This window comes from Nymphalis io, chromosome 21 (assembly GCF_905147045.1).
Source record: "Nymphalis io chromosome 21, ilAglIoxx1.1, whole genome shotgun sequence".
NCBI lineage: Eukaryota > Metazoa > Arthropoda > Insecta > Lepidoptera > Nymphalidae > Nymphalis > Nymphalis io.
This window is the reverse complement of record NC_065908.1, coordinates 8,987,597-9,000,406: the sequence shown is the minus strand read 5'-3', so window position 1 is coordinate 9,000,406 and position 12,810 is coordinate 8,987,597. Positions and strand designations below refer to the sequence as shown.

General features: G+C 33.5%; 1 protein-coding gene across 1 annotated transcript; it reads left to right on the top strand.

Annotated features, from left to right (window-relative positions):
- The first annotated feature begins 7,644 nt into the window (after positions 1 to 7,644).
- Positions 7,645 to 9,233, top strand: LOC126776939 (uncharacterized). The gene is made up of 3 exons (XM_050499811.1): positions 7,645 to 7,806; positions 8,222 to 8,347; positions 9,144 to 9,233. The coding sequence occupies exons 1-3, from the start codon at positions 7,666 to 7,668 to the stop codon at positions 9,231 to 9,233; spliced, it is 357 nt and encodes a 118-aa protein (XP_050355768.1). The 5' UTR covers positions 7,645 to 7,665.
- Positions 9,234 to 12,810: the final 3,577 nt, after the last annotated feature.

Sequence of the window (12,810 nt, the reverse complement as noted above, 5' to 3'; positions counted from 1 at the left end):
CAGGTCTGAATATATTATCAGATCTAAAATTTAATATTATTTAAATGTTTAAAGTCAAACAATATTAATAGTAAAACTTAATTTATATGAAATGATTGTTCTATGATTATCCGGTTTTATTTTTGTATTATGTAGGGCAACGGGCAAGAGGGCCACAAGTAATCAGCACCAGCCATAGTCATTGGCGATGTACGAAATATTAACCATTCCGTACATCGTCAACGCGCCACCATCTTTTTGAACTAAGATGTTCCCTTGTGCCTGTAGTTGGCTTAGTCACCCTTCAAACCGTAACACAACAATACTAAATATTGTTGTTTAGTGGTAGAATATCTGATGACTGAATGGCACCCGTAATGGACGAGCTCGCACAAAAAACAAACACCACAAAGTGTAGCATATGGGTATATTATATTATTGATTATAAATTTCAAAATTCAGTAGGAACAAAATAAATCAATCAATAGAAATAAATATTATAGTACAATGAATTTCTATCTATTTGCAACTCATCGATTTCCATTGAACGTTTGAATTATTACATCTCATTTTTGTTCAGACAGCTGGCGAACATATTCTGGATGTTTCGGAAACATTCTGAAACCAAAATTGTTCACATATTTTCTTAGTCTTAGAATATTTCACTGTGAATACTTTATTTTAATTTTATGTCGAAACTACCCTGAAGACGCATTTGTTGCAACTCATGGGAACAACTTCGAGAAAATATCTTCTTGAATTTAAATCAAGAAAATTTTATGAAAACAGGTACACTTATAAAACAAGTTCTGCGTATGTTATTCATATAGAGGTTAGGCGGTGTAGTTACAGTTTTCTCTTGAAATTGCAATCACAATCTCATTTTTTAAAGCATATAATTTTGTCAACATGTGGGAACATACATTGCTATGCAGATGATAGTACAGTGCATGGTGGATACCACGGACGCGCAGTGGCTGGGCGGGCGGAAACTGAGGAGAGGCGGGAAAATCTTGTCATTGAACTCGATAGGACGTTAGAGCTCATCGCCAAATGGGGCTCTGATAATCTTGTTGAGTTTAATGTCAAGAAAACACAGGTATGCGCTCTCACGGCGAAAAAGTCAACATTTTCCCCTCTTCCCTCCCTCTTGGTACTCCGCTGGTGATGCAAAGCAAAATCGCCATGCTGGGGATTGACGTTCGCTGCGACCTTAGTCCAAGGGATTACATCGAGGCTGTTATAAAAACAGCTTCACGGAAACTCGGAGTTCTGAACAAGGTGCGGCGCTTTTTCACGCCACAACAACTGTGCCTGCTGTACAAAACACAGGTACGGTCTTGCGTGGAATATTGCTCGCACCTTTGGGATGGCTCCGCTAAGTACCTACTTGAGGCCTTGGACCGGTTGCAGCGACGTGCCGTACGCATTATTGGCGACGTAAAGGTCACAAACACCCTTGAACCTTTACAATTGCGTCATGAGACAGCAGCACTGAGCGCTTTCTATCGACTGTATCACGGCGAGTGCTCTGAGGAATTATTCTCTCTAATTCCTGCTTCCCCCTTCCTTCTTAAGTCCACGCGAGCTGGTTCTCGATGTCACCACCTAACTGTGACATCAATTCCATCGCGAACAAAGAAATTTGGCAACTCCTTTCTTTGTCGCACTTCTAAAAAATTGAATTCCTTACCAGCTCACGTGTTCCCCTCCTCTTACAACCCGGGTTCCTTCAAACGAGGCGTGAAGAGGCATCTTGCGGGCCGGCAAGGCGAAGGCGGCTAGTGCAGAACGTTTATCCCGTCTGTACTGGCCGTCGTCGCGTTTGGACTCTACTACCACTTACCATCGGGTGGAGTAGAGTCATTTGCCCTCCCGGCGAATATAAAAAAAATCAATACGAACGCCTATACAACTTTTTATTTACACCAATAACTTCACATGTTAGTGTCGCTCAAATCGTGTAACTGAATTTTAAATAAGTTTCATTCGGATTAAGCTGTAATTTTTGTGTCAAAAACACAGTGTAATGTTCTAAAATTAAATTGATTTAATAAATATTATATGGATTAGTTTAAAAAAAATATTAAAGATCAACTTGTTTTTATTTTTGTATTCATTTAATAATATTACTCTACGAGATTAACTTTTCCCATTCTTGATTTGAAATTATAAATAATGATTTCAAAATATTAATCGAGCTAGTAATAAGTAATTTCACCTTCTTATTTCATTTATATATCCTATATTATTTTATTTAATATTCATATAACGAGTTAATACTTACTTAGCCGCGCGATATTTCTGCTCTTTATAACTGTTTCCGGCTCTTACTTGGCGCAAAGGTTGTCCATTGCCGTACAGCGTGGAAATGCAGCCTGTGTTATGGGCAGCTTTGCGTCGGGTAGGGATTGGGGGCTACTATTTTAAAATTCATTTAAAAAAATGTCATCAATCAAATTATTACTTTTAGGTATGTGAATTCAATAAATATATTATTAGTATCTATTTTTATAAACTTCATCTATATCTTGTCTGATCTGTTTTATCTACTTATGATCTATTAATAATAATATTTGAATTTATAAAGCGACAGAAGTGAAAAAATGTATTGAAAAAGTTTAGTTAAGAATTTTAAGGTGTCAAATTATTTCAAGATCCCAAATTGGTTTTGTAAAATAAATAACAATTTTTCTGTTGGAAAAATTCTTTCTTCATTTCATTTGAAATTTGTATATAAAAGAAGAATTTATACTATAATACTTTTTGGTTGGATTTCTATTACAATTAAGATTATGGAAATTGGACTTAAATACAAATAATAAAAAATATGATAACAGAGAATAAAAATAATTGAAGTTGGAAAAAGTTTTTGTATTTATACAGTTTCAGACAAGATGTTTCGTTCTACTTTAAGAATAATATATAAGAGTAACTGCTTATTCTATTTAGGTCTTTCATTTATTATATTTCTTTTGCAGCAAAAAAAAAACAAAACAAATGAGTAGCCGATTTTAAATGGTCCAAGTTCGAGAAGTTGTATAGCGAGAAATAACCATTCATATCATTGTAAATTAAAAAAAAAACTGAGATTTTTCAATATTTTAGGAAAGCAGATGACTAAATGGGCATCATGATAAATAATGACGTGTGTCCATATAAACTGATCCTGCAAGAAGTATAAACCAAGTAACATTTACGCTGGAAGAAATCATTATAAAAATTGTTTTATATTATTTATAGATTAAAGTTGACAGTAGAATCTTGCCTATTAACAATCAAGTATACTAGAGCAGCATTATAACCCCATGAAACACAAATGAAGACAAATTTAAACATTGAATTTAAAAATTAACTTTATTCGTTGGTTAAAATTATTAGGACAGAGTAATAAGAACTCAGTAACAGTAACAGCCTGTGAATGTCCCACAACTGGACTAAGGCCTCCTCTGCCTTTTTGAGGAAAAGGTTTGGAGCTTATTCCACCACGCTGCTCCAATGTGGGTTGGTGGAATACATATGTGGCAGAATTTCAGTGAAATTTGACACATGCAGGTTTCCTCACGATGTTTTACTTCAATATTAATAACAAATTTAGCTTATAAAAATTCAGTGAACATCGGTTAAGATTCACGAGTTCTTACCACTAGGCCATTTCGGCTTTCGGTAATAAAAAATATTTCCTTGAAAATAAAATATATCATTATATCGCTAGGGAAATATATAACGTGTAAAATCTCTTAGGTTTATCCCATTTCATAGGGGATTATCCAAAAGGATCACGTTTAAACTACCAGACGAAATGGAATGATCCAGTGCGGTTTTGAAGGTACAACCACACGTATGCGACGTTGTCTCTTTTGAAATGTATGATACAGTCTGGCTTAGTAGCACAGGTGTGCTTTCAAGTCACTTTTGTTCTTCTTGATGGCTTAAGCGTATTTGATCAGCTATAGACAATGATAAGAATAGTAATTCATATTTAGTGGAAACAGAAATTGCTTGATTTTTTTATTGAAAAACTTTGTGTATTTAGGAATATTTTGTTCAAATTGCTATTGATATTAAAGTGCAGAACTTTAACTTAATGTATCTTTAGGTACTAAATATTAAATAACGCCCAAAATAACATTTGTGAGAAACAAAAAGCTAACTATGAAAATTCTTTACAATGAAAAATCACTCGCACTCAACTTCACTAAGTTTTTTTTTTTTTTATATATAGGTATTTTTTTAATTGGTAAGTGGACGATCATATGGGCTATCTGATGATAAGTGGTGACCAACGCCAATAGACATTGGCATTGTAAGACATGATAACCATCACTTACATCGCCAATGCGCCACTAACCTTGGGATTATGATGTTATGTCCCTTGTGCCTGTAATTACACTGAATCACTCACCCTTCAAACCGAAACACAACAATACTAAGTACTGCTGCTTTGCGATAAAATATCTGATGAGTTGGTGGTACCTACCCAGACAAGCTCGTACAAATCCCTACCACCAGTGGCAGGTTCTGGTTTTTACACAGAACCATCCTTTTATAACCCAGTGATTCAACCGCGTCTTTTTGCGTGCCTCCAAACGATTCAACATAACCTTCACACTATAAACAACTTTCATAATAATTCTTATTATATGGTATAGTTTATTTAATATAAATAACTTTTTTGAATATTACATAACACGAAATGATTCATTTACACAAATAATATAAAAAAGTAATATAAAAATTGAACACAAACAGTGAGAGCTAGGGTTCCACCTGACTCGTAAAACCAGTCTGGGTACGGAGCTCGGGGTTCACCCCTTTACCCGGGCTATTTCCTCCCCGGCAAGTTGCCTTGCCGAGCCGTAAGTCTTCGCCCGAACGGCCAGGGTTATAACTGACCTATCCTAGGGTATTCTTCATATCCGGTGTTCTCCTTTATTTCTCCTTTATCCAATGGTTGTCGTCCTACCATTCGGGGTCCTGTTCGTCGCTACCATCGATGTCTGCAACAGGGTAGATGACAGGCGATAGTAGAAGTTCCCGATATAGAGGAGGCCCCTCAGATGGTTGTCCGCTCTTGCGAACATCTTGCGCGCGAGGTTTCGTAGAACACAACAAACGTTATTCTAATATAATTATGTAGTCTGTTAATAGATGACAGGCACTGCTAGTAGAATTCAAATGGAATTGAGTTTAATTTTTTTGTATAAAATAATTACATTAAATCAAAATAATGATATAAAATCCTGTAATATAAAATCTAAATATAAAATCCTGGGATGTAAATATCCCACTGCTGGGCCAAAGGCCTCCTCTCCCTTTTTGAGGAGAAGGTTTGGAGCTTATTCCACCACGCTGCTCTAATGTGGTGGTGGAATACAAATGTAGCAGAATTTCAGTGAAATTAGACGCATGCAGGTTTCCTCCCGATGTTTTTCTTCACCGTAAAGTACGAGATGAATAATAATCACAAATTAAGCACATGAAAATTCAAATTAAAAAAAAGCCCGGGCTTGAACCCACGATCATCGGTTAAGATTCACGCATACCCCTGGACCATCTCAGTTTTTTTAAATTTAAATACAATAAATTAAATAAAGCTATTAAGCTTGATAAATAATGGTCTTATATTTTCATATAACTATTGGAAAATAAAATATAATTAATTCAATGATAATTTAAAACAAAAAGATATTTGACAGTTATTGCCGAAATATATACGCCCATATGCACATACTACCATTTATAAAAATTGTTTTAATTTAATTTATTACAAGTGGGTACTAGTTTTTTTTTTCATAAATATACTATTTTAATGTATTCGCCTGCATGTAGCACTAGCTATCACAGCAAATCTGGTGTCAGATTTATTTTATAATATTATATTCATTGTCTATTTTAAAAGAATAATTTATTGTTCAATGTCTTAAGTGAATAGGTATATATTTTTTAATAACAAAAAATAAAAATAAAATCTTGTTATGTTGTAATATTAGCCTTACCAAAAGAATGAACATAATACCGTACAGTATACATACAATATAATACTTTAAAATACTTAAAAACATATTACAATAAATTGTTATTATAGCCATAATTTCGTCTAAGCTAGGGCTGTCACCACCTATGATACTTTTTATATTAATGATAATCATATAAACTAAAATTTCTCAGTAAAGTCTCAATGGATCAATGGTAATGGTAGACATTGTGAATAACAAGTTCAATTCTGGCAATTTGAGTTATTGACGTAACCACTCCTGGCGAAGATTATAATTTAGGAGACAATTGGAAGGGCTTAGTAATATAAGTTTGCTAGTATTAAAAAAAACTTTTTTGTTATAAATCTTGGGCAAGATATCAAACATGTGCAGTTGAGGTGAAAGAGCTTCGTAAATGACATAGTAAATAAGTCGGCCTGGTGAAGTCGCGCTAAAAGTTAACATCACTGACGTACGCCACCTGTAGTCACATCGCCTAATTAATAATAAATAAATAAATAGTTTTGTCTTACTTTATTACATACATACATTAAAATTTCAATAGCGCAACGGTTTATAGGCTGCCTGGTGATGTAAAAGTCGCAGGTTAGGCCCCTGGTCTATTGTCTTTCCAACACAAGCTGTACGCTTAATTCGAGGGGTAAGTATATTAGCAATTTTTTTTTATTAACTTTGCTAGTATTCTTTATAAAAACATAATATATTAAAGTAATATCAAATATTTGATTGAACTATTACAATTAATTTGAAAAAGGTACGCACCCTTTTAGCAAACTAATTTATGGAAGCAAATAACAAAATCATTAATTGTATACATAATATTACATCCATTCCTTCCCTCATTACAATATTATGATATAATTACGATTTTCTGTACGTCCATCCAAACGTGAAATGATATTTCCGTGGAGATTTTATCATCTGTGGACGGGATGTTGTCTTGATATTATTCCATCATTAATTTGGTACTATTTGATAATACAGAACGTTCAAAATGCTTAAATTTTTTATTTGCTTAATTTTGGTGTACTCTGTTACAGCACAGCTTGAAAAAGGTAAGATATCAGACACTTCTGCATAAAATTACCGGTGAATCATTTGTTTTTTTTTTATTTTTTATTGAGGAGGACATAACAATTACCATTCTTACTAATATTATACTTGAGAAAGTTAGTTTCTTTGTTCCTTAAGCTTTTATGGGTTGAACACTTTTCTAGGGGTACCTAAAAAGGATATAAGGTGCTTAACCCATGGGGTGTTACTACCCCCATTACTAGTAAATAAATAATGAAAACATTTAACCAATTAAGTCTACAAATATTATTAAAAACACACGCAAAAAAGCGGTGCTTGCTAAGGTTTGAATATTGAATTCCGGATTCAGTTGGGGTTCGCGGGTCGTCTCATTAAAAAAAATACAATATAAATTTTACAATAAAATTATATCAACTGATTACCTAAATGTTTCTTTATAATAATTTTAAATTATTTATTACAATATTATTTATATATTCGTTATATCTGATGTCGTCAAACAATAACAGGCTTTTTACTACCGTACATTCCCCTAAATCTACCACCTATTTGTGGTATCGGTTTTTTTTTTCATTTAGTTAACTCACTAAGACACGTGTTTAGTTAAAATTAATTGGTATACATTTTATTTTAAGACAATCCAATAGCAGCAATGGTTCATAAAACTTTGAGAGTCACGGCTCGTTCATGTATGGAAAAAATTAATGCTACGGAATCTGATCTGATGGATCTTCGCAAGGATCCACCATTCCCGCATAAGGCTGCATGTATCGTCACCTGTTTATTGGAAAAAGTAAGCTAACCGATTTGTTGATATCCCTTTTACCACTGGCTGACCCACCTTCAAAATAGAACACAGTATTAACAAAAATACAAAGTAATGCTATGTGGCGGTAGAGCAATTATCGAGTAAGTGATACTTACCCAGATGAGTAAAACTGAGGGTTTCTTTGTAAAAATAATAAAATCTTTATCCTAATTTATATATGTTACACAATATGAAACTTAGCACCACGATTGAAAAAATAAGCACCATCATTAAGTGTGTTGGAACTTCTGATTGAGAACAATATTCTTAATACTGGTGGGCTAAGACTTTCTCTACCTTGAGGAGATGAGTTTTATCAAACATTAATACATTCAAATTTTGACAATTTTTTATATAATATATATATATATATATATATATCTGATTTTATAATAAACAGATAGGTATCGTAAAGGACAAGAAATTCTCAAAATCTGGTTTCATGGTCATCATCACTCCGCTCGTCCTTCAAAATAAGAAGAAACTGGATCACATGAAGACTGTCTCCGAGAATTGTGACAAAGAGGTAAATGCTTAATCAAAATATAAAATATGATTATTTTCAATTTTCTTGTATATTTATATATCACCTGCTCTAATATATCACCACCCATAGACATTGACATAGTAAGAAATAGCCCTTGTGCATTTAGTTACACTGGTTCACTCTATTACGGTATTACGGTAGAGTTTGTGATAAGTGGGTGGTACCTACCCACTTATATTTATATATTTAACGTTCATTTTAAATCTTAACATAATTACGAATGATCAATAGTTTGTATTTATATACGATAATTCTAAAACTCTTTAGCATTTGATTTGCTTGAAAAAACCGCGAACAAAAAAATTCAGAAATTCATATCAGAAAATTTTCTCAACCAGAATGGTGATGTTTAAACGTGATTGATTGTCTAATGTATTTATATTCATATATAAGCGGAATAATCGTAAAATTTAGCTAATATTTAAAGCAGAGTTAAAACTGGAGATCAGATGAGATTCTTATTAACTCTAACATTTTGCTTTTTATGTTGTCATTGATAAAATATTCCATTGCCATGGAAAGCTTTCCACTTATTATTATTTCATCTTTAAGAAAGTTATTTTCACTTTGCTCTAGTAAAGATTGGATGCACATTTCGCAGAATTTCATCTGATGCATGCAAGTTTCTTTTACCACTGAGCACGAAATGCAAAGCCAAATAAAACATACGAAAACTTGTTCGTCCAGTTTCAAATTAACAAACTTTGACTAGGATACTTATTTGATGCCATACTTATTATAAACGCATTAATTAAATTAATTTTATTTTCCGCAGATAAAAGCCGATGACGATTCTTGTAAACTTGGTAATGAAATACCCCATTGCATTTTTAAGTACGCCCCCGAACTACATTTCAAGAGTTAATTGTGTTTAATAAATAATAAAATCTTTTAAACAATAATTTGTTATTTTATTTCTATATTTTATTATAGAAAAAAGTATAATTCAACAAATACAATACAATGTACATTATATTATTTATTTAAAAAAATCTAATACAACGTTACAACAATAACAACAAGATTTGCTAAATTTCCATTAATAACAGATACACCTAAAGAAACAAAGAAACAAACAAAAACAAAATATTTAATACTTTCACACAATTTCATTTTACAAAAATTAATGTATTTTTTTATATATGATTATAGGTAGGCGGACTAGCAAATTGGCCACCTGATGTCTGTGGGCGATGGTGACCATTTACCATCAGGTGACCCATCTATCCGTCCGCCTTTTTGTTTTATATATAAATATTTATATGGTTAGAAACCAATTTAATCTGAGATGCCATTAATATTTGTTTTAAATAATCTCATTCCGCATTCTATTTATTGTATGTTTACATGAATAAATAGATATAGTTGTATTTATTTATGGTGGTAGGGCTTTGTGCAAGCTCGTCTAGGTAGGTACCACCCACTCATCAGATATTCTACCGCAAAACAGCAGTACTTGGTATTGTTGTATTCCGGTTTGAAAGGTGAGTGAGCCAGTGTAATTACAGGCACAAGGGATATAACATCTTAGTAGTGGTGGCACATCGGCGATGTAAGCGATGATTAACATTTCTTACAATGCTAATAATGTCTATAGGCGTTGGTGACCACTTATACCATTAGGTGGCATATTTGCTAGTCCGCCTAGTAAAAATATAAAAATAAAATAATGAGTCAACTAAATTATAAACGTTAGATAAATATTTGATCCCGTAAATGTCTTGTTATCCTGAAATAAAACCATGACTATATACTAATATTATATTAAAATATAAATTTAATAATATATAATTTAATATAAATTTATAAATACCTATTTTGAAAATCTTTAAAATTAATTCCATTTAGACTTTCCATTCCATTTCATAATTTGCCGCCATTTTGATCCTGTGGCCCGGAGCTGAGCTTACAATTCGTTTACAAAATGCAGTTATTAAAATGCATTTCGCCGTTTTAAGCGTTATTACTAAATGCGAAATAATTGTATGACACATTTTATAAATATTAGGCTTGTGTTTGTTTAATGAAATTCAAGTCATATAAATGTAATAATAATAATATTCTTCAGACTGATTTCAGCCGCGGCGGCCAATCTCAAGGGAGAAGAGCCAACTACGCAGGAGATATTATAGCGCACAAGTGTGTGCGCCAACACAGGTGCACTCTCTATTCCCTAACTCTAATAATCCGATGGGACGGCAATCCGACACGACCAGAAAGAGTTCAGGGGCAGGACCAACGACTTTACATGCTTTCCGAGGCACCGGAGTGTACACACTTCCAACTTCCAGACTCCGGGCTGCTACTGAGAGTTTTCTGACAGAAAAACCCAATAACTTTTTATTGGCCCGACCTGGGAATTGAACCCAGGACCTCCAGGTTTGCGGCTTTACATCAAGCCACTAGACCAACGAGGCAGTTATATTATATAAATGTATTCATTATTCAGCCGAGATGGCCTAGTGGTTAGAACACGTGAATCTTAACCGACGATCGTGGGTTCAAACCCGGGCAAGCACCACTGAATTTTCATGTGCTTAATTTGTGATTTTAATTCATCTCGTGCTTGACGGTGAAGGAAAACATCGTGAGGAAACCTGCATGTGTCTAATTTCATTGAAATTATGTCACATGTGTATTCTACCAACCCGCATTGGAGCAGCGTGGTGGAATAAGCTCCAAACCTTCTCCTCAAAAGGGAGAGAGGAGGCCTTAGCCTAGCAGTGGGACATTAACAGGCTGTTACTAGAATGAATGAATTTATTATTCAAAAAATAAATCTAAAAGAAAAAATAATACTCTTTTACTTAAAATGATATTTACAACGGATATTTTAAGTGTGTGTATACTTTGGGAGATATTGAACCTATTTTTATTGAGTGCTGTCAGATCTATTTGTAATCTTGGAGCTCGAGATATCTTCGGGATCTTGTTAACGAAGTGGAATCTCTTAAAGTTGCTTTACAACAATATTATGTATTATTTCTTTAAAAGAAACCGCGACAATCACACTATAAATACGAGAAGTATTGATAAGCTTATAAACACCCGTTTCTCTTCGTTACGTCAATACATCATTTCTAGGGAATGGAATTCGTTTCTATAATAAATTCGGCAGATATTTTTAACTGGACCCATTAATAAAATTAAAACACATGTCAAAAATATTCGATAAAATGTATAAATGATAAAAAGGCGTTGAATTAGTAATCTCTCTATTTTGACTTGACATGTGTGATGAATACTAAATTTAACATACCTATGTAAATTGGTAGAAAATAGTAGCTACTGAATTTCTTATGGTTTGGCCAATCACTGTGAAGTTGGCACATATATGTGAATTTTCGTTTAATATTTTTATTGTATACGCTTTATTGTAAATCGCCAATAGATGGCGTTGCAACACATAAACTATAATACCGTTCAACAAATCGCCATGACAATTAGTATACATACACAGGCAGAAATCGTCGTCGGGTTTAGCTAGTACAGGATAGAGCATTACAATAAATGCGAAAGTAACTCTGTCGTCTGTTACGCTTTCTCGGCTAAGCTACTAAACCAATTTTGATAAAATTTGATATGAAACAAGCTTGAATCCCAAGGGAGGATAACCCTTTCTTTAAATTATCCTCTCCAAAATACGCGAGCGAATCTGCGGGAGAAAACTAGTATATAATAAAACCATTGTAAAGTTTGTTTATGCTGCTATTGTGAGAATACAAAGGATTAAACGATTTCAAATTAAATATAACAATAGACGTGTTAGTTATGGCGATCGAAACCATTTAAGCCTAAATAGCAAGCACCCTGTTTTCTTCTTTAAGCGCGTGGGCAATTTTCAAAAAGATACCTGGGCCGCTGACCGGAACCGGGCCGTGAGGAATTCTTATTTACTAATACCCTGCGATGACCGTCCCCAAAAGTTACCCGAGAAGCCATGCGATCATTGTCCCATAACCCATACCTAACACCCTGTATAAGTAAATACCGACACGCTAAATCTTGATGTATAAGAATCTTTTAATAAGACCCAATATCAAAACGTAAACAAACAACACGATCCGAAAAGAACTTAAGCGACAATCCAAGATATCGACAATCGCAACTAGATGAAAAGTCGTTCAGACGTTATGACATTGTTAGTAACGAACTTCCGCGTTACAAACGTGGAGTGGATTACGGGCTGTCAGCTTCGAATTCTGGAACAGTTTGTAGTTTCAGCATTGCATCAATTTGAAATTTTCGTTCCATTTATATCATCGCAAACATTGTTTAAATAACTTGAAAACTTTTCGCTCGACTTCACTGGTTATAACCGGTTAAATTGAGCTTTTTCTTACATGGAAACGTAAAGTATACAAATTGAAATTAAAATATTCTTCATTGCAAATGTAGAAGTTACTTTCTGAACATTTTTTCTTTTGAAATACTACCTATGA